At 41.8% G+C, this 26,961-nt stretch overlaps 2 protein-coding genes and 1 long non-coding RNA gene across 3 annotated transcripts; 1 reads left to right on the plus strand and 2 right to left on the minus strand.

Moving 5' to 3' along the window:
- Positions 1-1,756: 1,756 nt before the first annotated feature.
- On the minus strand, positions 1,757-17,064 carry LOC309437292. The gene is made up of 4 exons (XR_014183523.1): positions 17,051-17,064; positions 15,451-15,537; positions 4,645-4,730; positions 1,757-2,943 (listed from the first exon to the last, which is right to left on the minus strand). It is a non-coding gene; the product is annotated as an uncharacterized lncRNA (long non-coding RNA).
- Positions 17,065-20,939: 3,875 nt separating this feature from the next.
- PNRC1 (proline rich nuclear receptor coactivator 1) lies at positions 20,940-23,163 on the minus strand. Its single transcript, XM_082047511.1, has 2 exons — positions 22,705-23,163; positions 20,940-22,064 (listed from the first exon to the last, which is right to left on the minus strand). The coding sequence occupies exons 1-2, from the start codon at positions 23,131-23,133 to the stop codon at positions 21,624-21,626; spliced, it is 870 nt and encodes a 289-aa protein (XP_081903637.1). The 5' UTR covers positions 23,134-23,163; the 3' UTR covers positions 20,940-21,623.
- A 26-nt stretch (positions 23,164-23,189) lies between these two features.
- On the plus strand, positions 23,190-24,804 carry BORCS6 (BLOC-1 related complex subunit 6; the record flags this gene model as incomplete). The annotated part of the gene is given in 3 exon segments (XM_082047510.1): positions 23,190-23,309; positions 23,311-23,664; positions 23,668-24,804. Coding segments are annotated over 3 exon segments (1,203 nt in total). The 3' UTR covers positions 24,397-24,804.
- Between the last annotated feature and the right edge of the window lie 2,157 nt (positions 24,805-26,961).

The following is a 26,961-nucleotide window of genomic DNA, read 5'->3' on the forward strand; positions in this document are numbered from 1 at the left end:
AAATGAGCCTTCTATTCGTTTTATACAAAGTCCTTGCCTTCCTAGCGTTGTTCCTATTCTGTCTCCTCCTTTCTTGTGTTGAAGAACTATCAGGTGTTTACCACAGAGATGTGATAGTACCTATCAAATCAAGCAATAATTTTCTTCCTCCTTATATTAGAAAACTTCATTTCACAGTTATTACACTACCACTATTTTTATCCTACTTTAAGAGAAGGCACCAGTCTTTTAACATTTTATACCCATTTGAAAAAAACATTGAATGTCACCAGTAGGAATAAAATATTTGTATATAGTTTCTTCATTTTCTGTAGACTGTGCCCTGAGTTATGATTATGACAATATTGTGTTGTAGTTAATCTAAATTATAAGTCTACAAAATGAAAAACATATATCCAAAACATGTTGTTCTGGTCTACTAGTTTTAGGAAAGGAAAAAAAAAGCATTTTTTTAAAAGCAAGGTCAAAAATACTACGCTCATGTTTTGATTGTGCTAAGCGAATTATAATGCAGTATTAAACTGTTAAAAAACCCATTACTATGTAGAGGAAACACAGTCCAAAAACCATCGTGGTTCTTTGGGAAAAACAAGAATGGCATATATATTTATTTGTAAGTAAACAAGAACAAACTTTGCAGCTACTAATTCAATTCATATTCCTGGAATCAAGTTGTAAACAAATGCTTGTATTTTTGTTTTAGAGGGTGGATGAGGTTCAGTAGCTTTCCATTGGTCTAAACGAAGGAACATCTGTTGTGGCCATAAAAAACTCGATGATCAAGTTTACCACATCCCACATTAGCAACATTAGGCATTTAGGTTGAAATCCAGATCAGATTAAACTGAGTGAAAGTTTTGCAGTTAAATTCAGGGTGGCCTGGATTTCAAGCCAAAATCCAAAGCTTTAAAAACAATAGCACAGTGAGTATTAAAAACAAAAGTAGGCTGTTGCTGTGTGTAAGTGCTTTACACTGACTTACCTAAAATAACATTCCAGACTGGTTTACAAATAGCTTTATATTAGGAAGTATCTCTCAAGATGTACAATGCTCTGAAAGTGGCTTGTATGTTTAAAAAGAAAGCATGATAAGGGCTTCTTTGGTCAAATGGCAATATCAATATCAGCTTAGAGCAGAAGAATTTTAAAGATCTTGGGAAGAGAAATGGTTTAAGTCATTGAAGCATATTGTCTGATTTAACCATCAATGGATCAAGGATGCCACGACATCTTACAGATTTCTTATAAAGGGAAAATAAATGCAGTACAGTTGGTTTCAGAAAAACAAAGCCTTCTCCTTGAGACACATCATTGCCACTACTTAAGAGTTAATCACAGTGTGGCCAAAATTTCATTGTCCAGAGTAGACTGAGTCACAAAATATGGGGTTAATGTTCCACTCAGATTTGGTTACATTGTGTACAAAATTTGGGGTTAAATCTGAAATTTCTCACACAGCACCTTTGCTCCTCAGGACCTGTGTATTAGCTGTTTGACTTAGTGACTAAGACCTCACCATTTGTCCAAATGCTGTGAACCTGTACCCAAAGGGACAAGGTAAAAGCTGTGCTCAGAGCTCAGATACACATACTGAGAAGACAGCTGTGGCTATTTGAGACGCCACCACCCCCTGCTCTTTGTACCTGCCAAAGACGCTTGACCCAGCTCTGGTGGCAGAAAGGGACACAAGTGTCCCTGAGCTGTTCCAGTGCAAAATCAAAGAGCTTAACTCAAGCTGCCCCCACCCCGCCTGGCATTTTATGCTTTTAACACTGGACCTTATCCTGAAGCAGTTTAGAATTATGTGTGTTTGCAGTCTGCTGACTTGGCTGCGTGGGTGGTATCCTCTGGGAGAGAGGCAGTAATATTTTAAACCAATACAGTTATTTTCAAAACAATTGCTTTTATGCACCATTAGCCACAGAGGCTGGTATAACCTTTGCTAGCTTTAGACTGGTTTAACAAAATAGTGCTCTTGTATCTGCTGCAGATTTTCATTTGCACTCTGAAAGCAGCAAGAATGCAGCAAGGGCTTAGTTATATTCTGTATTTTTGCTGGTTTTGTTTTTCTATCTGGAGTGCGATTTTTTAACAAGAAATATTAGTTAACTTCAGGAAAACTTTAAAAATTGCCTAAGTATTGCCAATTAGAGCAGGTACCTGTTTAAAAGACAGAGCTAGATAGACTTGCATTTCTTTCTTTGGTTTGGCTCTCTGAAGAGTCAAATAAAACTTATCAGCTATTAGGGGGCTCCTTCAAGTTTGCACAGCAGAATGTAAACAGAGAATTAATCCTCTGCTGTTACTGATATCCACTACTCTTAACAAGCAAAACTTACTGACTGCTTGTGCTCTCTTGTGTATTCAATCTTCTTTGGTTTTGTAACAGCAAGAAAAGCGTCAAATATCAAAGATCTTACCTTGGAGAAAAAGGCCTTGAAGCCCACCCCCCCACACACTCCTCCAATAAAAAATTCCTGCCTGAACTACACCCTTTTATATCTTCCACTGTAAAATTTAAATATCTATTTTAACCTATAATGTGGTTGTCTATTTCACATTATAGGATAAGTAAAATGTTACATTTGTATCATTTCTGTAGTAGCAGCATCATCGTGGTCATAATGCTATCCCAGCTTGAAAAGGTCTGTGGCAAAAATATATATATGGGGCTTTGTTATTTGATTGTGTCTTAGATACCTGCTTCCTTTCTCCCTCTAAAAGGCAGATTTTGCTTATTTAAAGGCAGGTAAAAATCAGTGATGCATTTCATAGCATGACTTACTAACTCAGCTATAAACACAAACAGAAGGGAAGGAAAAAGTGATCCTAAGATGCAAATCATAAGTCTCTATTGCTGCCAAATCCTATCACCTGAGGAACAAGCTTCCTCACCCCCTGGGAAGGACAGGAGCGTGCACATCACTGCTGGCTTCTTTCAGCCTGGAGAAGAGAAGGGAGACCTTATTGAAGCCTTTCAGTACTTGAAAGGGGCCTATAAGAAAGATGGGGACAGACTTTTTAGTGGGGCCTGTTGTGATGGGACAAGAGGTAATGGTTTTAAACTAAAGGAGGGGAGATTCAGGCTAGACATGAGGAAGAAATTTTTTTACAATGAGGATGGTGAGACTGGCCCAGGTTGCCCAGAGAGGTGGTAGATGCCCCATCCCTGGGGACATTCCAGGCCAGGCTGGACAGGGCTCTGAACAACCTGATCTAGTTGCAGATGTCCCTGCTCATTGCAGGGGAGTTGGACTAGATGAGCTTTGAAGGTCCCTTCGAACCCAAACTGTTCTATGATTCTATGATTCACTGTCTGACTCACAGACCACTTGTGTGGTGGACCGCATAGTAAACAACCACACAGAAAACAGGCAGGCGGATAATGGTCAAAAATTGCAGGCACTTTGCACAGCATCATTAACATCCCCCTCACTACCTGTAAAATAGATAATTAATCCATCTCTATATTCATGAGACCAAATGTTTTCCCTGTTAAATCTTTATACAGTTAACGAGAAAGTAAAAAACTGTTACACAAACCTCCACACAATTAATTGCTGCTCTCCTCTGTCAATTTTAAAAGTGGTTGATAATATTTTTCATATTTATGATAATGCAAATATAAGCAAAGAGTGTAAACCAGCCTGTGGTAAACTTTTCAAAGTAATGAAAAAATCTGATCTTTCCTGATGTTAAAATGCTCCTTTACTAACATACATATGCCACTAGTTATTTACAATGACATTCTATGCTGTTAGAAATAAAGTTTAATTCTGCTATTGATTCAAACGAACCACAGTCAGGCTACAGCTTTTTTAGTCCCTTGGAGGAAAAATGTATTTTGCAGCTCTTACAGATCTTTATTTTTAATGCACTGACTCTTTGAAGCTTTACAGCTCTTCATAGACAGTATGAATTTGTGGGTTAAACAGACAGAAGATGACCACTCAAAGAACTCAATATTCAATTTTCTATTTTTTCAATTTCAATGTAAATATAGATGCGGGTTTTTATCTCATTAAGAATACATGGAAGCCTCTAGGTTGTTTCCTATGAGTATACTGTTTTACAGATAGACAGCAAAATTGTGCTATATTTACAATCCACGGAAATCTTAAATGGATTACTTCTTAAGGCATCACGAATTTCTGTTAAGTACTTTATTTGGATTTAGTGGTACTGAGGATCTATTGAGACAGCAAACAAGCAGCTTACTGTGTCTAATTGCAAATCTCTTTACCCCAAAGCTTTTTTGTTATTAATTTTTAAAATGCGAAGTATGATACATTGCATAACCATAAATACACTTGTATTAAGTGTTGACATGTTCTATAATACCTTAGCAAATTACATTAAAAAGAGTCATTATTTTTGCGCCTATTACTGAACAGATTTGTACTGATCATGCAAATATGAATACGAGTCTTATGGGTGTTCATTAATAATGATTATTTGCTTAGGGTATTCATTTCAAAACAAGTATTTGCAAAACCATAATTTATCTATTCACAATGGGAATACACAAAGCAATAGCATGCTGCTAATAGCTATTATAACACACAATGATTTTTTTTGGTCTGTATTTAATTTATGTGATATCACAAACTTCACTAAACACTTACAGAAAATGTGTGCACTCACCATGAAGTCTCCTGGGCTTGCTGCTGACAAGAAGAGGTTTACAAGTATAGTGAATTTGTAGGTTTGTTTGAGTTTATATCAGCTTTCTGGAAAAAAAATAAGCAGATAAGTGAAAAAGGAAAAAAATATATTTGTCTGCAGGGCTATTAAAAAGAATCATGTTTCTAGTTTACATGATCTGAACTCTGCTGACCTAGTGCATGTGATGAGCTCACAAGAGTGCAGTTGGTTTTCAGGTCAAAGTAACACATGCAGAACTTCTGGAGATTTGTGTCATTTGATCCTGTGCAGTCATACATATCACTGTGAAATGAAACAAGTATGTTTTTATATTTTTTAAATTTGAGGAAACTAGGATATCCAGTATATCCAGAGAGCTGTAAAAGTACTGGAAATTGCAAACAGTTGTGGTGAAACTCTATTACTGAACAAACTAATCCAATCCACTTTGGTTTCAACTAGCGGTTGGAATTATTTTGAGGTGAAGTCATGCATTGCCCAATGACATCTGGCAAACTTAGGTACTGTGTTCTAGTTGTTTCTAGTCCAAGAGAGGCTGATCTTTAGTTACCCCAGCCTGCTTGTCATTGCCTAAGTTAAACTGTTGTGTTCTTAAGCACATCTTAAGAGAACTGGAGTTGCAGTTTGTTCAGGTACTTCATAAGCTAATTAACTTTTTTGTAGTTTATTATAAATCTCAGATCTGGTCTGTGCATTTACACTTTATATAGCTCTGACTCTCCTTCTACTGTCCTGAATCTTCTCATGAAACAGGAGACAGAGGTAGCTCAGTGTTAGCAGGTGCATCCCTTTAGTAGCAAAGTGGTCAGGGCCAGTTCCTGTAATTAACATTTTATCTCCTATGTTCTCATGCACAATGTTCACGCACCAACAGGTATTTGTGGGCTCTCTAGCATGTTTTATGTATTTTTTGTGTCACTTGCATATGACTTCCCCTCTCCTTATCAATGCTGGTTATTGTATCACATACCAAAGGCAAATGTTAGGATTTGTGTGTGATGGCAGCGATGCATTTCCTATCCACTCAAATGGAGAGGTGTCTTTCCAGAAATCTGCTGTGGATAACTTGAACATCATAATTTCAAATCAAAAGCACTTGCCATGTGTGGGTAATCCACACTGAACAAGTACACGGGAGAGAGCTGAGCGTACTGTGAAAGGAAGGTAGGGACAAGCATGGACATGAAATGCTCATTATTTCACATGCTCACCACTGGAAAATAAGAAAAGCAAATTTAACTGGAGTCTGACAAGACCCACTATATACCTATTGAGGATTGATTGCTTCCCTAAGCTTTCACCAAGGCTGCTGGAGAAGCAGAAAGCAGATGGACGTGAGCACATCTGTGCTGAAAGAAGTGTTGCCCAGGATTCACCATCATCAGCAAAAAAATCAGGCCTTTCTTGTTACATTTCCTCACCACTTAGTTGTACTCACCTCTAGTATGCAACTCCAAGACCTGCACTCAGTTGCTAGAAACATTATCTGATTGAATGAGCTCTTGCTATTAGTAGTCTCATGACATACAACAGCTAGGTAGAGCAAAAGGGTATTAAAAATATACGTTAAACTGCAGGATGCCATAGGGAATCTGGAAACTTCTGTGGCTTTTAAGTGCCAACAGATGGCATAGGGTGACCTACTTTGGACTAAATAAATACAAAAAGAGAGGCTAAAGTTGCTCTGGCAAGGAGTGCCTGTGCTGGTGGTACTGGGAAGCTGCAGTGACTGACAATGGGGTGTCTGGAAGCTGCCAGCTGACTTCATTAGTATGTATTGGCTGTTCTGTAGCCTACTCAATATGTGCTGGTAATATTAATCTGGGTTCCCTAGCAGCAGGTGCCTCTATCATAAGACTCTCTAACGTGATTACTTTGCAGATTGGCAGAAAGTCCAAGTGAATTGAAAGAGCAAAATTAAATTTCCAACCCAAGCAATGTCTTTTCTGGAGTCAGGCTGGGTATTGATTCTACAGCATCACTTTTTACTTTTAATAGATACTTAACAAAAAATGACTTCATTCTCCAAAGAGAAAATACAGCCCAGTACTTTCACTGAGCATCACAGACATAAAAGTAATTGTCAGATTTTTCCACTCTCCTCTTATAGTTGCTTTAAGGTGTACACCATCTATTACTACCACTGCTAATTCAATGGGAAAAATCTCTAACTGTGCTCTTCCTATAACATCAAGTGTGCTCACTTTCCTCACCAGCTATTTTGTGAATTCCACCTATTTTCACTATTGTAGCTGGCCTCTTCCAGAACTTCCCTTAAACACAGAACACATAAATCCTTCCAAAAATATAAAGAAAAATTAAACTTGGATTAAATTGTATACTGTGAGACATGATATATGAACAGGTTGAGTACTTGACTGAGCTCTGCTTGTTGGGTAACATGGTTGTGAAACTTTCAGTACCAGCATGTATTCACTTGATTTTATGGACAGCTAATGCAAAACTGCTATTAGCCACCTGGCAAGCAGAAGGAGTTATCCTGAGCCTGCTGAACATCCTGTTTGTAGAACAATATAACAAATTAATTATCTAATATGGATCATTTAGTTTTTCTCATCTGTTCAAATTTTTGCAATTTAAATCCATATAAACATTCGGTTTGGTTATGAGCAGAGTGTATGTGCTTGGCTGCCTGTGTGTAACATAAGGATACGTTTTTCCCACCAATCTGGAACAAATCCTCTCAAGGGACACTAGGCTAAATATCCATTTGTTTTTAGATGACAATTGCAGCATTAAAACACTTTACACAAGACACATTGTGATTTTTCTAATCCCTCCTGCTCATTCTTAGAACATTTTATACCTTTCAAACCTTTTATCTCAACATGAAGAAAACAGGGACAGATTGATGTCAAAGGTTTCCCAAACCGATAGCATTATGGAGCTATATTTAAACTCTGACAGGGAGAATCCTGTATGACAGGAAAAGGTTGAAGATACCCAGTCTTCCAACCATCTGCCAGGCTCCATTTCAGACGATCAGAGTTGGCCCTGAGTAACTTGGTCTGACCCTGCAGCTGACCCTGCTGTGAGCAGAAGGACAGAAGCAAAGGACCTCTGAGGTCCCTTCCAGCCTGAATTACCCTATGGTCAGGTATTGGAAGCTACTTTTTGTATCACACTTTAATACAGCAAGCCTTAGCGAGGTGATTTTTCTGGAGTACCAAAGGCACTTTCCAAGTCTCCAAACATTGCATAAGCAGTGCAAATGGAAATCAGTGGATAAACCTGAAGCGCTCTGCATGCTGTTGATATTCAGCTTGCATGAGAAACTTCTCAGATATCCCACCTTGGAGCCACACACCTGCCTTGAAGGAGAAGAAGAAATTATTTCCTCAAATAACTCATAGATATCCTCAAAATATACATATCACTACCTACAAGAGCTGTGACCTTTCTGCTATACACAGACCTTCCCATCCTCACTGCCCACCCGTGGTAGCAGCACCGACATCGTCTCCTTGGCTGGGGAGGGTTAGAGACCATGAAGATGTCACAAATAGATGGCCTGCAGCACACAACACATTTCTTCCTACCTCGAAAGACTGCATGAACAGTCCTTTGCATGAGCGTGTGCCACGTTGAGGTGATGGTGAAGGAACAACGCACCCTTCTTACTGGACAGGTCTTGCCCTAGTCCATGGGGTGACCACCATCTGTCATGTTTGCCTCGTTTGTGCCTTTTGTGGGATAAGGGGAATGAAAATGATGAAGGAGTATATAGAGTTCATGGAGAAATTATTAGTAACTTCATGGTAAACATGCAAACATAGATCTTTGGTAAGGCCCTGAGCACAAGGACAGGTTTGGTATGTGCTTAATTTTGTTATGAATTGTCACATCAGTAAGTCCGTTCACCAACAGAAAAAATAAGCATGGGTGAAAATGTCCACAGAATCAGGCCTTAGACCTCATGGTGACATTTTCTGACACTGATTGCCTATGGCGTGCATTTTTCGCATGTGCTTTCTCTTGGAAGTGCCTCTCCCAGCACTGTGAATGCCCTCTGCTGGGTAATGCAGGAGATCCACATTCCATTGAGTGGCCAGGGCAGGAGACCTGTCTGGACATGTGGTAGAGGCCCCACGGTGAGGGGCACTTTATCTCATCCAGTATTGTAAGGGATTAAATCATTAATGCAGCTTTATTGAGCTTCATGGCTAAGATGGTCCTAAATTCTCATTTGTTACCTATTTTCTTTGCTTTTGTCTGCTGCAGATTCTGTGCTCATACAAGAACATTACATAATATTGCAATATTCAGTTTGCATACAGGATGTAAAAAAGGTCTTATGAAATTATTTTGAACAAAGTAGCACAAAAATATGCCAGTGCCTAATTTATTCTGAGGAGGTGGTAGGGGTAATACAGTCTCTTCAAGGTTTTCTTATATTTATTCTGCTGATGATATCACTCGACTCACAGCAATCTTTTTTATTCTTCCCATGACTAGCTTTGTAGCACAAACCCATAGTAGTCAGACAGCAGAAATTTAATTCAAAGAAACAATTGTTAAATAGGAAAAATTGTGTTGTGTGGTACGTAGATATGACACCAAGCTACTTAAAAAAATTCAATAGATTTAAAAATGGAAAGTGATAAATATGAGCACTGTTCACAGGATTGACAAGATAGCTCAAGGATGCATGTCGAAGATGTAACTTCTGCAATAAAAAATACTGAAGAAGTACTGTAATAACACTGTGTCTGTTTTTCCAGTCAGAGTATAGACGATACTCTCACAGCCAGTCTCAGTTCCACTCCAGATCACTTCCAAGATGCTGTAGATCAACAGGGTGATTGAGGACAAAGTCACAGCCTGAGTCATTCAGGGAAAGGTCAAAGTATGTGGAAAAATCGGGGTCAAGCTCCCACAAAGGTCCTCCAGTTCAGGAACAAAATTAAGATTCTCTTCAATGCTGAGACCTCTGTCCCCATCTCCCCAGAGAAACACACTGATATTCAAACTAAAGCCTAATATAAGGAAGCATTACAACATCCTAATTCTCTCTTATTCTCCAGCTCTCAGAGTTTCTGTCATGAAACTGATTATTGCCTGGCATTTGATTGACAACTATTTCAAATGTTACATTTCTCCACAGCATAGGATATAATAGATTATAAAGTTGTTTGAGACTTGATAACCTTATGATACCCCATTTGCTGTCTTGAAATAAATACAATTAATTATTTGGTATTTCATTTCAACAGGACGTCCCCTTCTCAGAACTCCACTGGCTAGAGAAAATCTGGCCTGACACATTGATGCTGCAAGAACTCCATTAAATCAGAGGAAGCAGAGCACAAGGAGGACTTGATTTGCTGATGTTCTGTACCTAGGTGATGATTAAGCGCCTGTGACATTGAAGAGATGTCACGATTGCCTCCAGAACAGAGCTGAGGCTAAACTGTCTAGTCCTGCAAAACCTGTCAAAACTTTGCCAATTCCAAAAAACAGGTAACTTGGCAAAAGGCCAGGCTAAGTCTAAAATGTGATCCATGCTCTGAACTTTAATTAGCTCATCCAGGATAGATGAATAGTCAGGCTAGTTTCACAAGCTACTGGTAAAAAGCTTGTGTTAAGCACAGTGAAAGGTGATGCACAGGTAAACCAGACACAGTATCCATCTGCTATCTTGTATAGAAACCCTAATTAAAAAGTCAAAATTAACTAAAAAGTGTATTTATGCATATAAGGTGATATTTTTGTGTTATGAAACCTTGCATGCGTCTGAACACATTGCTTTTACATAGTGCTGAATTATCTCTTAATTATATTATGGCTGTATTTTGAAAGTAGGTTGTGTTAGAAGGCAAACAGCTAAAGACTGGGAAAGAATTTGTCCCAGTAGCAGATTTGATACTTAACGTCACCTTGGTTTTGACCAAATGAATAATTATTTGGCAGGGAAATAAGGAATATTGGATGCGTCTTCAGTTAAAAGTATTAAGGACATTTTGATACGCTATAATATTTTTTGTCTTATTCTACGTAAAGGAGGATTTTCAGGAGTGATAATGTATGGCTTTTAACTGAAAAGTGTTGATCAAGATGGTGTTGGTTACACAGTCCGGGCACATTCCAGGAATACAATTTGATTTGTTCTAACTTCATATAGAGCAAGATGATACATTAAAAATAACTCGATTTCAACAATTAGGATGCTTTTAATTAAAAAAGAGACGTAGAAAGTACTCATTCTTTTTTCTTAAATATTTTTGCCAATTGAGTCATGGCTTTCCCTATGCCATATATGTTGCCTGTACATTCATGTAGCAGCTAATCTTTTTAAAAACAAATTTGTCACTTAATGAGCATCTAGTCTATGGAACATACTGCTGCAAAATATCACCGAAGCTAAAATCCAGCAGGTCTGAAAAGTATTGCAATTTATGTATATTTATGAATACCATAGTTAACCAAATTTATCACAAATATTTAAAACCAGAAAAGTTTGAAGGAGAGATGAAAACACATCAGATTTATACCACTCTCTAGGAGCTTCGAGGAGATTTCTTTGGAGGTAAATGACCTGGTACCTATCTCCTCTATGTTGTGACAACAGTTTGCTGACTGTTAAATTGAGGCTGAAGTTAGACATAGGTGTCTAACTTTTAGGCCCTCCATTTATGGCATATTCTACACTGTGTATCCTATGATAAAAACATGGGATAGAGAGCAACAACATACAGTTTTACTCCTAGTTATTGCAATTTCCTCATAAGTTCATAAGTTCACAGTAGGAAATATGTCCTCCTATATTTTCAAAACCCCAGGGACACAGTAATTACTATGTCATAAATTTGCGTTTTACAAAATACACTATCTGCCAAAAGTGCACCGGATGTTTTCTTTTAGAAATGGAGGTTTCCTGCATAATCCATTTTGTCTTAATCTTCCAGCTGCCTTTTTTGGTAAAACATGAACTGAAAAAATACAAAAACATTAACTTTCTTTTTTTTGTTTTCCTCTATTCTTTCCTGTTTGCTATCTTTTCACTGTTACAATGCAACAGTACAATGATACATCAACAATATTTTAACCTAATAAATCACTGTCCGATGTTCACTTAAACTGAATATATTAAACTGAGTGACAAACACAGATTCAGCCGCTGCTGCCTGTATTTTCCATCTGCAGAGCCTTTCCCCAAAACTGCCTGATGACATCCCATAGCTTATTCTGACCCACTGGGATCTCCCAGAGCCTCTACCTAACGCAGGAATTAGCAACAGCAGGTATTAGCAGCGGACATCAACTCCACAAAGCAGGAGGGTAAAGCAGATGATAGGGAATTTTTAAGGATGGTTGTGTCTCCATGTGAACTAATGAAAAATAAATACAGGGAAGGATTAATGTGATCTGTTTACATAACTCGCTTAAAATTAACTTGCAATTAGGCCCTCACCAGGAATTACTCTGTGATTGTACCCTCTGGTGACCAGGCAGGGCTGTAATGAGGAGTGGAGGGCTGCTGCTCCCAAAATGGGCCCTTTCGGGGCCACCCCTGCAAAATGCCACAGCGAGCCGCAAGAGGGAACTCAGCCCATGCCCTGCCAGGCCTTGGCACTGGACCTTCCCTACTGCTCCCTTACTTGGACCTTTACTTTGAGCTAAATGTATATGTGTACTTAAAGCTATACACATAAGCTTTAAAGACAGCTGCCACAGTAGCTCCATCTGTTAAAGCAACTGTACCAGTGTTCTTCTGTATCACACACAACACGTTTCATCTTTTCTGTTAGTAGCAATGTAATTTTTTAGCTTTTTCTCTCTTAATTATTTTCTTTCCACATAATTTCTTTGTCTACGTGATGTCAACGCCCTCTGGAAGTGAACCAAAATGTTACTGAATGTGCTCCTGGGTACTGGCGGGTGCGTAAAACACATTCCTTGCGTTTCTGGCAAGAAAGGGATTTGGGAGTAGGAAATGAAGGAAGGGTGGAGACTTGCTAGAGGTCCTTAAAAGGTGAGGTCGGTGGGGCTGGCTGTAACTGAGGAAGACAAGACGGAGAGAGGTTTCTAAGTGAGCAAATGGCTCCTTTCTTTGGTCATCACCTCTCAGCTTTCTGCTCCTTCACCTTCTTCAGTGACTTACACCTGCCCAGTGGCAAAGCAGAGTCCTTCGGCCCGCTCAGGGCTCAGCCCACGCAACCATCTCAGAAATGTTAAAAGTAAACAAAGCCCTTCCTAAGAAAACTGTGACTAAGGTGGCATTTGGATCAGGACTGCTGGATGGAATCAAGATTACTTTTACCTTTCCCCCCACATCTTCCCATTGTGTCCTCACTGTATTTGAAGAGTAGGGCAAATTTTTATTAAAAAATATATAAAAATGCAGCAGTGTGGGGGAGTGCAAGTAAACAGTTCTAATAGCAATACAGGTGAACTCCTCAGTGCTGCCACAGAGGGAAGGAATAAAAACAGGCCATCTTGTCTGTGCAAAAGTTTCTATTTCATCTTGGGGATATTCGGCTGCGGAGGCTGCTCTTTCACAGGGTGCTGTGGCTGGGGCCTTTTTGTTGGAAGGCTGCCTTCTCTGAATGCTCTAAAATATGCTTATATTACCAACAAATCTGGCATGTTTCACAGGATTTCAGAGGAAGGTGACTACATGATCCAGATGGGGGTCACCAGAGCTGGGGGTTCTTGCCTGATGCCTCCCTTCACCCCAACACTTCCTAAAGGCAGAAATGTCAATGAGTATGTCAGTTGTTCCTTTTTGTGGACCCAGCTACGACTCCCCAAAGCTTTGACATATATCCCAAAGTGCAAGGTAGTTAGAAAAATTAAACAAACCCAAAACAACAAAACAAAAACAAAACAATTTATTTATTGAAAAATAAAGAGTGAAAAATGAGAAGTCATGAAAATAGGAGTTTAATTCTGCACAGGCATAGCTAGTTGATCGCACTTACCTGTGTGGACAATGTGTTGCCACTTTGTAAGTGTCTATATAAGTTAACTTATATACAGCAAGAAGTTAAATGACAGCTATTGAATTTTAGCAGTATTATTATAAATTTTAAATTCTACTCTTGGCCAAAATGGGAGAAAACTCTGCAAATTCTGTGTGAAAGCCTTTGGAATATTTGCTTTAATTTATCCAGAGAAAATGTAGTTTCAGTACAAGAGATCAAAAAGACATTGGAAGTGATTTTGAAATTAATCAAATGCATGTAGATAGATGTGTGGTAGAAAAGCAGAATAATAAGGCATTATGAGAGAACGGTTGCCTTCAGTGAGGGAAGAAGGTCTGTAATCACTGGAAGCTGCAATTTTAGAGCCTGGGGTACAGAGAGCAGATGGGCTAACACTCTTCTGTCACCTGTGTCTGGCTTTTAGACGCATTCATCTCCCCAGCCCTGTGTGTATATTAGGGTGACTCTTGAAAGGATCTGAACCTTTCTTGTTGGAAGTCAGTTACAATAGCTGTCTTGGGGAGTAAAAGACTATTTCACCCACATGTTACAGAAGATACAAACACATATTAAAGCAAACAGGACCTTATATGTTATCTATTTTGTGGCAAGGTGGATAGGTACTTAAGTAAACTGCCATATGGGCAAGTAAATTTAGGGAACCTTGCCCTGAAAATGGAAGTTGCTATTCATTACATTGGTGAAGGAGACTGAAAAATGAAGAAAGGAAAATGGTACACATAGTACTGAGCATCACCCTGCAGATATGAACAGACCTTGAAGGCTTTGGGATCTGTAGATGCTGAAGAGCATAAAACGTACACTTGGTATATACGTAGCCTGTATGATACCTTTTTTCTTTTTGTCCTAAAATACATGACTCAGCTTTGGGGAAGGTGCTTACTAACTCTGCCATAGTACCTGAGGGAAAGCAGACCTTGTAGGTGCTGAACCAATCCAGTACCTGGTGATGAATTAACCAAGGAATATAAACCATAAGTCCCTCTCAAAGAAAGGCTGTAAACTTTTACCTTAAATTGCCCAGGACACAAATGAGTCAGAAACATACAAATAACCACTGAACTATCACTGCACCTGCAGAAAGGCACCGTCCTACAAGCAGGAGGCTGGGAAGAGGAGCTTTGAACACATGCAGCATAGGCTCTCCAACAACAGCCTATCTCTTGATAGGCTCTCCAACAGTAGACCCAGCCTGGAAAATTAGATAAAAAGCCTTGGTTCATGTGTCTCAGAGCTGCAGACTATGTTTTTATCTTCCTAGCATGTCCTCCTACCAGTATACAGCCCAGGTCAGACTTCCTGATCTCTGGGGAAACAAGCCTTAAACTCTAGTTGTTTGGGGTTTTGAGCTGTGTTTGGCAGATTAATTCTGTGGTATCTGTGTACAACAGCTCATCAGAATAGTTTCTAGCCCTTCAGGATACCAAGTAGGGCATGTTATGGTTATTGAGGCTGCACTACATGCTTGCCAGGTCAATTCATGCTATGTTGACAGGAGAAATCTCAAGACAATTATTGCATCTTGTAAAAATCTAGTTGTCCTTTAGAAAAACCACATTTTTCCTTGCAAGAAATGTGCGCTGAACACAGCAGAAATACGTGGCATACTCTCAAATGGATTTTTCAGGCAAAATAAATTACACGTATGAGCATCTGCAGGCAAGTGAGGGAAATCAAGAATGATGAAATGTGTTTAGGGGAAAACACAAGAAAAGAGAAACTGGCAGCTGCAGTGAAGAGTGAAGAATGCAGATAGACAGGGAAGGTGATGGGAAGGCTTGCAGTCTGGCTGATTGTTGAGAGAAACTGAGTCACTCACAAACTTCATCTTCTGTCCTCCTGTAGGAAGATCCTCCCTCTTGGGAAAGACTGGGCCTCTTTCTGTCTTCCAGGATCTAATGAGAGCCTAAAGATAAAGCAAATGTAAACTCAAGAGACTATAAGAACACTGTGCATGCCCAGGGGCCTGTCAGCCAGCTGCTGGCTGCAGCATGTTTGCACAGAGAGCAGCAGCCAACAAACAGAAACTTTTGGTTTATTATCAGCCCTCCCACTGCTGAATGCAGAAAAAGGATGAGCTGAAAATGACAGTAGTGTGTACACTTTATGTATTGTATCAAAGGGTCAAAAGCAGGGGCAGATAAAAGTATCATAGTCATCTTTTATGTGCAGATTACTGAAGCTGTCATGTAATAAAACTTTACACAACACAAAACCTAAACACAGCCTGATTTATCTCAACAGCCCAATCAATGACTACAAATGCTAAATGTTTCAAAGCTGAACATGACATTAATTGCATTTTAATATACTAGACAGTGGGATGAGGAAGACTTGCAGATCACACAGCAACCGTGTGTACCAGCAAAGGAAAAACCTGGCTGGAGCTCCAGAAACTCTGGTTGCTTTCCTGGGTTAGTGAACAACCGGCTGAGTGAGCCTAAGCAAACTAGTCCACTTCTGTGTGCCTGTTTTTCCAGCTGTAAAACCTGAAGGCTGCTATCATACACGTACACACTTTATCTGGCCACTTCTCCAATTAGTCCAAAAAGCTGTGGGAACCTGAGAGCAGTAAGCGCTTACATGTACAGCATTTTGTGATCCCTAAAGCAGTGCTAGCCATTAAGAATGCTGTGCCAAAGTGCCAATTTCTGGTCATGAATAATAGGTTCTGATTAGACAAAGTCAGTCACAAGACTTGCCAGTTCATATTGTATTTCCCCAGATAGTCCCAGTCAAGAATTGGTAGGAAACCGTATTTCATCTACGCATTTAAAACCCCTACATTTGCAGTAACATTGGATACTTTGGGAGATAATTTTTTTCTTGCAGTATCTTTCCACATAATTCAATGGTGACATTTATGCTGCTTCTCTCTTATCTCTTAGTTGACCTTGTTTTTCAGGTTTGTTTTTCTACCTGTCTCATCAATTATTTTTTCCTTATCACTCCTAGTACAGGGCACAAAAATGTATCAGCACTTTATGTGGTGCTTGCATACAAAGAATATCTAAATTTTGGACAAGGTCTATCAATTTACTATTCCATTATTTTCTACAGTGACCTACAGATACTCTAAATATGACAACATGCAATTTCTGAATGTTTTGATGCTATGAATGCAACTTACAAAAGCCTCATGCTATATACATAAAAGCAAATTACAGATCTCAAGCTATATATTAAGTAAGGGTGCACCTTATTCTTTCTTGTGCTGCCATGTCACCAGGCAATAAAGAACAGAAGATTCAGGTGATGAGAGAAAACAAGAGAAAACCCTGACTCTGTATACTAAGCCCTTTATTGAATTTAGCTCTAACTCCTGTTTCAGGGAATAAAAACTAAAGTAAATTGTATTTTGATGGCCATTGCTGTCACTGCTTACAGGGACACTTGCAAATTAAGGTTCATAGACCTACCTTATGAAAGCACATTGTATCATCAAAGGAGTAAACAGCATTTTTCATAGCATCTCCTCAAAACTTTATGCTTCATGACCTGAAGAATGGCAAAATGGCAATGACGATTACACCACTTCTTTAATTACACACAGCCATACATTGAACTACAACTAAATACTTAGGAAAGTCCTACAAATAGTAGAAGAGTCGTTGATCCTCAAATGCTTCCTCTTGCTGGTGTAAATTACAGAAATCACACCAGTTCAGTCACCAGAGGCAACCTGCAGCGTAAGTAACATAACCAGCGTAATTCTCAAACTGAAGACAAGGGTTTATGAACCACTTGGACTAAATGACCACATCTGCCATACACAAGCCTGAATATGTCTTATTTGTAGCAATGAATGTCACTGCACTAACATTAAACAAAAGGACCAACACACCACTTCCAGCAGAGTCAGGGCTTTCTAAAATCCAAAGGCCTATTTTCTGGGAGTTGAGTAAGTGAGATTTTATCATCTCATGGGAAAGAAGTCAGAGAGAAATGCTGACTTCAACACAGGGGAAGAAGTAGTACCTCTGCTAGGGTGTGTTCGCTGTGCAAATTAATTTCTGAGGATTTATTTTTTTCAAACTCAGCTGAATTATTGACCTTCCTGTCTCAGCTCTGATAACATTCTTCTACACTCTCAATGCAAAGCAAAAAATCCACAGCCTCTACATTTCTGGTAACATTCTCTTGCTTTACTATAGTAGGGTCCTTTTGTTAAATGATGTATTTCTCCTTAGTTGATGGATGTTCCCCTCATTAGTCTCTTCTATTGAATTGGCAACTAAAATTTCTTGTTATCAAAAATATTTAAGGTTGTGATTACTGTTCAATAAGGTAGCATCAATTTTTCACAATAAATATTAACATTTTACAACCTTCTCTTTCTTACCTCCTAGCCTCCTCAGGGTAAGGACCAGCCTATCCATAACATAAAACATACTTAGAAACTGCAACAGAAAATAATTCCCCTTATATACTGCAGTTAGCCAGGCATATATTATGAAAAAAAAAAAAAAGAATGCATCGTGAAATCAAAATTCAAAGAGTACAAGGGGTTGTAGAAGAAAATAAGGAATGTGTTTAACTGCATGATGGAAGTGTCATGACTTTCTGTGCAGAAATAAAGGCAAACTTATTTCCAAAATTACAATGAAAACTAATCTATAATCTTTGGGCTTCATATCATCTGTAGACTTCGTATTTGATCTCAGAACCGGGTAAAACAGAAAAAAGTGTGCCACGTATCAAATGCTTCATAATGCAAAACCTTAAAAAATACTCAGTAAACAACTAGTAGAACTGCTTAAAATGACACTAGTTGGATAAAACACTAATAAGCTGAAATAAAATTCAATTAATGGATAAAGTTACAGTCTCATATACAGGCTACTTAAGAATTCGTCAGCATGTCTGAAGAGATACTGGTATACTGGAGCTCATGGGGTTTCTAGCTCCCGTTGCATTAGGAGACAGAAGCATTTTAGCTTTAGTGGAACACCAAGCCAACCGTTATTAACGAAGCCGTCTAATGGTTTGAAACTTGGTCACGCACGAAAACCCAGCACCAGATACTTCTGCACTCCATGAAAGCTAATTTTTCAGGGCCATCACCATGTGACATTTAACTGTTTGAAAATGAGCTGGTAGTTAACTTGCACAGTTGATTCCCCTGCAGTTCCGCACAGCACCGCACTGAAGATTTTAAAGGTTTTCACTATCTAACCAAAATGCAGTACGTTCTGTTTCCCTGCTCTGACTGAACTCAGAAGAGTTAATAAGCCATTTATTTAATTCCTGTACAGTAGACATGAGCATCTCATGATAACTCAGTATCCACTAAATTTGTTCATTTTCCTCCCTAAAGGCTTTTCACTTCAAAAGACTTTATATTATCACGAAGAACTCCTCCAAATATGGCACATTTTTTTTTGTTTACCGTCTCTAAACTCAAACAGCAGTATGTTCATGTAATACAATGCCTCACCTTCAGGGAACTGGGGTGAGAAATCTGTCAAAGTGAAGTGAACTTTGAAAGTCAAAACTCCTGTAAGAAAACAGTGCAGAAAGATAAAGGAAAAAACATAGGGAAGTGACATATTAAGTGCAGAATATGGTCCAAAGAGATGACAGTGTCCTGATTTTTCAGGTGATCTTACTGAAGCATGTAGGTCTAGTTTTCTAATCCAGTCCATTGACCAGGAAGGGATTCAACCCAAAGATCTTAAGAAGATATTAACAGTAAGTGCACACACACTCCTGCCAGATCACAAGAGGACCCGCAATACTGACGCAGAAGCTAAATAAGGTTTTTTTTTGTCTGTTTGGAACGAGCAGCTGAAACATTGTTATCATACCCTGAAAATTTCTATAGTCCAACAAGGTATGGAAAGTTTTGAATTTCAAGATGTCTGAAGTCTCATTTAACTGCTTTAAAAGAATTAGCTGAGGAGCCAAAAGCCATCAGCACTTCACATTTAATTAATTTTGGAATGCTCGGGGATGTGTCAGCAGATCAGAGTAGCACCGAAGAGGTATGTTACATTGGTAAATTTTACGTAGGCTCAGAGTTAGCATTCAAACTACGTAATTCAGTGTCAGCTCCAAGGGGCAGGGAAGAAGAGGGGCTGACAGTAACAGAGGTAATAATAAGGGAAATAAAATAATAAATAAAATAAAATAAAATAAAATAAATCTGTCTTTAAATAATGTCAACTTAAATGGCTGATGGAAACTAGCTCTTGTCAAACTAGTTATCAAAATTCCAGACAAGTTCAGCTGACAAAATGAACCATTGCCTAAAGGTATGGGGAATTGCTAAAGGCATTTTCGTCTGCGCTTGATGACATTCAGGCAAAAGGAAAATAAAAAAAAACAACAACACAACAGCAGATCAATAGAGCATATACCAAATATAGTAAACTTGGATTTAAGGTCTAATCGAGTCATCATTAGTGAGATTCATATACAGTTAAACAGCCTACAGCACTATAGTAAAAATTTTTCAGCTATAATTTCGATAAACAAAAAAATCCTTAGTTTTTGACAAATCTCATTTCAGGACCCTGTTAACAAATATTACCAACTCACAAGCAAAATGACAATGTATTTCAGAAGCAGAATGCACATGGCATGGAGGAATTTATTAGCTTCACCCACTCAGAACCCCTAAAACCACCACCCATGCTAAGGAACCACATTGGCTGGGACAATGCTGCTGGCATTCCCTTCCTACACCTGTCTCCTTGTACGCTGGTGTCCATATAACACTTTTTTCAGTGGATCCAAAAACTTAAAAGTGCTTTTCTATCTTTTGCAAATTTCTCATGTTCTGCTTTACTCATCTTATTTATATCCTGTATTAATAAAAGAACTATAAATCTGTTACCTCTTCAACATACCTGTCAGACTGATCTACAGTTCGATTCCTGAAGAACTTTAGACTAGAGAAATATCCAGCATAGCTATCAGAAAAACAAATCTGGTGAAAAATGTGAAGCTTAACTTGCCACATCCATACCTTTCTCTCCTTGTTACTTTCAGTTTAATAACCACTTACTATTAAAATAGTGAAGGAGCATTGCAGTATTAATGTGAATGTGTAATTGCCCAACTTTATCAACACCTGAATTTTCAAGAAACAAAAGGATAAGGAACCTAAAATGACTTATAATAAAATAAACATTTTTTAGAAACAGAAGAAATTCTTAATGAGCTATCCAATTTCCTAATTATTTGGATAGTTGAAGGCTAAGAAGGACAAAAATATTCCTTGTGATGCACTAGAAGATGATCAAGTAATTTAAGTTCAATACTTGAATTATCAGACACACACACACAAGAAAAACAGAGACATACTTAAGGGGAGGGCCAAATTGTTTTATTTAATTTTTTAGTGACCAATTAGGTATCTTGGCAGTAAGCTCTGCTCTTTTTTTTTTTTTTTTTTTTTCCTTTAAAGAAATCAGCAGTGCTCAAATTGATGGGTTGGAATTTGACTCAAATTCCAGGTAATTTTAAAAACAAACAGATGAACAGGAATTCCATATACTGTTTCCAGAGCAGAGAGCAAAACTTCACATTTGTATGAAAATTTATACTCAGATTGGGACACAGAATGTAAAAGTATTGTCAGTAGTGCATGTGTAAAACATTCACATTTGATCTGGAACCTTAAAATCAGAAAGCTGTACTCTCCTTTCAAAATTTTCATTACCTTGTGCAAATCAAGTCAAGTCTTCATGTGTCAAGCACACTTAAAATTGTCCGTATTTTATATACAAGACATCTACCATTCAGGCAGTGCAAAATACATCCTTTCATAACAAAACTAAAATGTACCTCTCAAAGTATGAACAAGAATATACACATAATACATGATGTACACTATTTACACAACCATAAAAAATATAATACAAGGATTTTTTTTTTTTAAATGTGATTATTAAGACTTGACAGTCTTTTGCAATTTTTGTTGCAACAAGGCATGTTTAAGTTTCCTGGATGGATTTTTCTTTGAAATTACTCAAGAGATCTTGGAAACTACACTTGAACTTTTAGGAGAGTTTTCAAATGGACTGCCATCAACTCCCTGTTTTGGTCAGACGCTTCAGCTGTGCCACCCACCCAGTGGCTGGGAGGCTTTGGAAGGACACTAGGAGATGGTGGGTCACTAAATTTTGCCCCAGCGTAATTTTCTTTTTGGTTCACTTCAGTTAGGGTGATAGGTTTCTTGGGCTTGGCATTTCTGAAGTTCTCTGTGTTTTTAAGTGGCTTTTTCTCCTGCTTCTGAATTGTTTCTGGCGATACAGAATCTTGCCAAAAGTTCTCTATCTTTTTTGCCGAGGTGATCTTTGTGAGTGGCATGTTACATTTACTCTTCTGTCTGTTCATCTTTGGTTGTTCACACAGTTGTAAACTGTGAACAGGCTGGCTGTAAGGGACGGCAGCCTTCTCAGTCTTTCCCATCTTGTTCTTTAAGAACTGCAGAGACAAAGAGCTCACGTCAATGCACGGCCTGTCTCCTCAAGAGGTGTTTTCAGCGCGGTGTGAGGTACCGGGGGCCGCTTCCACCCCAACGGCTCACCCGGCCGCCTCACTCATGGGGTGTAACGGGCCGGGCGGACGACGAGCTGCCCGCCACCCCCCTCCTAGCTACCCCACGTCTTTCTACCACTGCTCCGTTCGCACGCACGGCCGGCGGGCAGCGCCCAGCAACAGCGGTCGGGCAGCTGAGCCCCCTCGGCCAGCGGGGTCTCACCGCGACCCTCCTGCCGCCGCCATGGGGCGCTGCGCCCCGCGCACGTCCCGCCCGCGCGCACAAGGGGCAGCTGGCGCGCGGCCAGCAGGCTAAATCCGGCTGTTGCTGGGCGCAACGGCCGGCGCCGATTGGTGGCGCCGAGCGGCCAATCGCCGCCCGCCGTTTCTCTCCCTTTCTCTCTCCCCCCGCCCCGTCCGAGCGGGCGTAACGGAAACTCTTCCCCCTCCCGCTCCCCCGCCCGTCCACACGCACACAGGGGTTAGGGGAAGGGATGGGGGGCAAGCGGCTCGCCGGCTCCCGGGGTGCGGGAGAAGGGGGGTGGGGGAAGAGGAATGTGCAGAAGTAGCGGAGCCCCGTCTTTACCTCCTTCCTGAGGGGTTTGCTGGGTGCGGGTCTCTGAGAGGCGGGCACGGGGGGCTCCTCCGGGGGGACCGTTGCCAGGCCGGGGGCAGATGAAGCAGCTGGCACTGGGTGAGCGCGAAGTTCGCCCGGGCCGTGCGTTGCCAGCGGGGTCCTTCTCCCCAGGCCGGCGCGGTGCTGTTGGTACTGCTGGTAGCGGCTGGGCAGGAGCCCCGCGTGGCCGGACCGGATCTTTCCCTTCCTCCGCCGGACTCTCTTCAGCGCCGGCCGCTGGCCGCTTGCCGGGCCCGCCAGACAGCAGCTGGGCTGGTTCTCACAGTTGCTGTCCCCTCGCCTGAGGCGCTGAAGGAGAGCGGAGGGCAGCCGCCTGGGGTCTTCGGTGCCCGCCGAGATCCGAGCCAGGAAGGGCGGCGGTGCCGTGGTGGTGACCATGGTGGGACGTGGGTACCCAGAGCGGTAGCGGGGAGAGGGGTCGAGCCCAGGTGGGGATGAGCGGGTCGGGTCGCTGGGGAGTGTCTGCCCGGGCTTTGTGGGCTGAGATGGTGGCGCAATCGGATCCGCTGCTAGGAGAACATGGCGGGGGAGTGAAGGGAGCAACCAGCAGCGCCCCTATGTTGTTACCCGAGCGGGACACACCCCCTTCCGCCCCCGCGCCAATCGCCGTGCGAGGATGGCGCGAACGGCACGCCTCTCCACCAGGCACCACCAATCCCGGCGAAACAGCGATCTCTCCGGCCCTGTGTCGGCCAATCAGAAGAGACACAAACACTTGGGGCCACGCCCGCTTCCGCAGGCCGTCCAATCCGGGCAGACACAAACAGTGGGCACGCCCCAGTCTCCGAGTCACGGGCCCTCAGTGCGAAACGAACGGACCGGACAGGCGGTTCTCCTTGCGAGAGCCCCTGGCCAATCGGACGGCACACAAACAGCCGCGGCCACGCCCCCAAGTGCCCCGTAGCCAATTGAGGGAGACGTAAACAGGCGGCGGCGCGCCCTCTGGTGGGCGGTGGCGTGACGGCGGATAGGCACGCGTCGCCCGCCATGGAGGGACCGGCGCTGCGGCCCGCGGCAGCCGCCGGGCTCCCGGCCGCAGTGGAGGAGGGATCCGGCCATGAGGCGGCGGGACGGAGGCGGGACGAGCGGAGCCTGGAGGCGCTAAGCCTGGCCGCCGGCGGCGGGGCGACGGCGGGGCGGCAGCTGCCGGAGGGGCGGCGGGCGACGCTGGCGAGCGCCCTGGAGCTGGAGGGGACGGTGCTGCGCGAGGGGCGCCTCACCCAGTTCGTGGCTAACAACCTGGAGCGGCGGATCCGGCAGAGCGGTGCCCCGCGGGGCGAGGCGGCCGTGCCGGCGGGGAGCGGCGGCGGCGGCGGCTCCTCTATCCCCGCCATCGACCCCGGAGCGCTGCAGGACGTGGTGGCCCTGGCCGGGCAGGTGGCGGCGCAGGTGGACGAGCTGCTGCGCAACGTGCACTGCGGCCTGCAGGCCCTGACGGCGCTCAGCGTCGGCTGCATCCAGACCTACCGCGACGGCGTGGAGAGCCTGGGCGAGGCGGCCGACCTCAGCATTCGCGCCATGTACGCGCTGGTGGCGCGCTGCGAGGAGCTGGACCGCGCCATGCAGCCCGTGCCCGCCCTGGCCAAGCGCATCCGCGACATGAAGGGCACCCTGGAGCGGCTGGAGGGGCTCTGCAAGTAGCGCCGCCCCGGCGGGGTATCGCCCACCCGCTGCCGCCGGGGCTGGAAGGCCAAGGCCCCGCTGCCACCCTGGCGGGGCTTCCCCGGGCGCTGGAGGAGGCTCGGCCGCCCCGACACGCCCCGGAGGCCGCCCGCGCTGCCAGGCTTCCCGCCGGGGCCGCCGCTGCTCTCCCCTCTCCGGCAGCCCCAGCGCCGCGCCCGCACACCGCACCTTCAGCTCGTCACCTGCACACCCTTCCTCCTGCGCCCCCGTACCTGACCAGCCGGCAGCTACGGCCAGTTCGCTGGTTTTACTCTGGAGGAAGTGAAATTTTTGCAGCCGATGAAGGGAAAGGTCCCAGTTGAAATCGCGGGGTAAACGGCAGACGGTTCTTTTTAGCTTCAGCTCCATTAAAGAATTTGGATCCCACATGCCTTATGCTTTCTATTTATTGAGGGCTAGGAAAAACTAACCGATCTTAATTAAAAGCAGCTGTTAATTTATTTTTTTTAAACCAAACTTGAAATTTAATGAATACTTGGTTGCTGCTTACAGGCATACACACTTATTTGTAGTTGATTTAATGCCTGACAAGTAATTCTCACTTCTGCCGTTGCAGCAAACAAACATGCAGAACACTGCTGTCTCATACAGGACACAGCTGTAAGAGAAAGTAGGAGGAAATTTAATATATATAGCAAAGACACTTGCTTTCTGAGAAAAATATAAAATCTCTAGAATATAATTGAGATTCAGATAAAAACAAATCTATAGAAAAAGCCTTCAGATAAAATATGCTTTGCCTCTATTACTGTCCACAGTTTTCACAGTGTAGAAGCTTAAATGGCATTACTGTGAAATGATCCTGTGATTTTTTTTTTTTTTTTTTCAGTTTGGAAAATGTAATTAGATGAGGAACATGAATATGTGATGACATTACATGGGTGTAAGACTGACATAAAATGGGTACTTTGGGAGAATTTATTTGTATAACTTGAAGCTTTTATATGCATCACTGTATGCAGAAGTGATTTTGCTGTATCAGTAAGTATTTCCTCTGAGGCCTGAGAGTACCTGAATTCTCTGCTTGCTATGGTTCCTATGCAACTCGCCTCTTCAGTGATGCTCCTAGGAATCCATTTAGGTCACAAATGCCCTTGTAACAAGATTTCAGCAGAGAAATGATCACTGTGATCTTATGTATGTGTAATGGTGCTTAGCAGCTCCTAAAAACCTTGGAGCAATGGTAGCCAGAGGTGCTATATGAGTCCTGTAACTTTTGGTAGAAGAGCAGATGATGGGTGCAGCTACCATAACCTCATTAAAACAGTGAGGGGTGGATGCTCTGATACACCGTGCTTCTACGTGCACACAATACTGAATTGTAACAAAATAATAATGTTTTTATGCCACCCTGGTTAGTATAATGCCAGTCTCTGGCCCATTTTGGTCTTCTCAACTTGGCTGTATCTTTCCCTCGGCACAGGGATGTATTTCATGTATGGCCTTCCAGCCCCAGCAATGGCAGAAGGCTGGAAACAGGCTGTGCTGAAGTTGTGCGCCTTGTGGCCACAGCTCCTGTGGTAACTGCTGGGGAGCAGCTGTGGCTCTGGGAAGAGACCAGAGGTCTCACAGGGGTTAGTGGAGAGAAAAAGGATTTAACTGCCCCCGCCCATGGCCGTAGAAGACACTAAAGATTTTGCAAGATGACAGCAACAGTTGTACTCTATTTGAGGTGTTATTCTTGGGAAAGTTCAAACTTGTGTATCATGGAGATGCGGTAATTTTGCTAAGTGTATTTTGTATATGTCAAGAGTGAAAGCCAAAGTTTGATCTTGCTTGACTTGTGAGTATTGTTGAAATGTCAGGAAAGACCTGCAAGTTTGTTTGTATAGCCACATATGTACAGCTACACTTTATTCATACAGGCTCATTTGAAGTCTTTAGAGCATATACATTTCATTACGCTATGGGTTTTTCATAGCATTTCCTTTGCAGTCACCTGTGTTCAATGCTAATTCCCTGCTAAAATTGTCAAGTCTGTAGAATAAAATCATTACTTTTATATTTTTAATTGTTAGTTATTAGTTGTTGAAGTGTTTCACTTCTTAATTAATGCTTTTCTTATTTGGTAAAATAATTGGAAAGCTAATTTAAACTCTGCTTCTGCATCTGCACAGAGACCTACCTGTTAATGTGATTGCAGAGCTGGTTTCAGTCTAGGTCTTCAGGCAGTAATTTCTGACAGTGATGTCATTCATGTAATGAAGAAAGGATGAGCAGTGAATTATAAGCGTGAACGAAGTGGTAATTACAGTGTTTGGGTTTGTTTCTTAATGTCTGTCTGAAAGTTTCAGCTTGTTTGAAGGGCAGGCTTAGCTGAAGCAGGTGAAGTGGCTCCTGTTCCCAGGTGTCTGCCTGGTTCAGTTGTCCCCTCTGGGACAGGTGTGGCTGAAACGATGCAAGTCTGATGTGTGCCAACACAGTCAATATTGATATGTTATCAACATTTCAGGCTAGACATGAGGAAGGATTTTTTTATTATGAGGATGATGAAACACTGGCCCAGGTTGCCCAGAAAGGTGG

The sequence above is a fragment of the Streptopelia decaocto genome (assembly GCF_964273445.1).
Source record: "Streptopelia decaocto genome assembly, chromosome: 3".
Lineage (NCBI taxonomy): Eukaryota > Metazoa > Chordata > Aves > Columbiformes > Columbidae > Streptopelia > Streptopelia decaocto.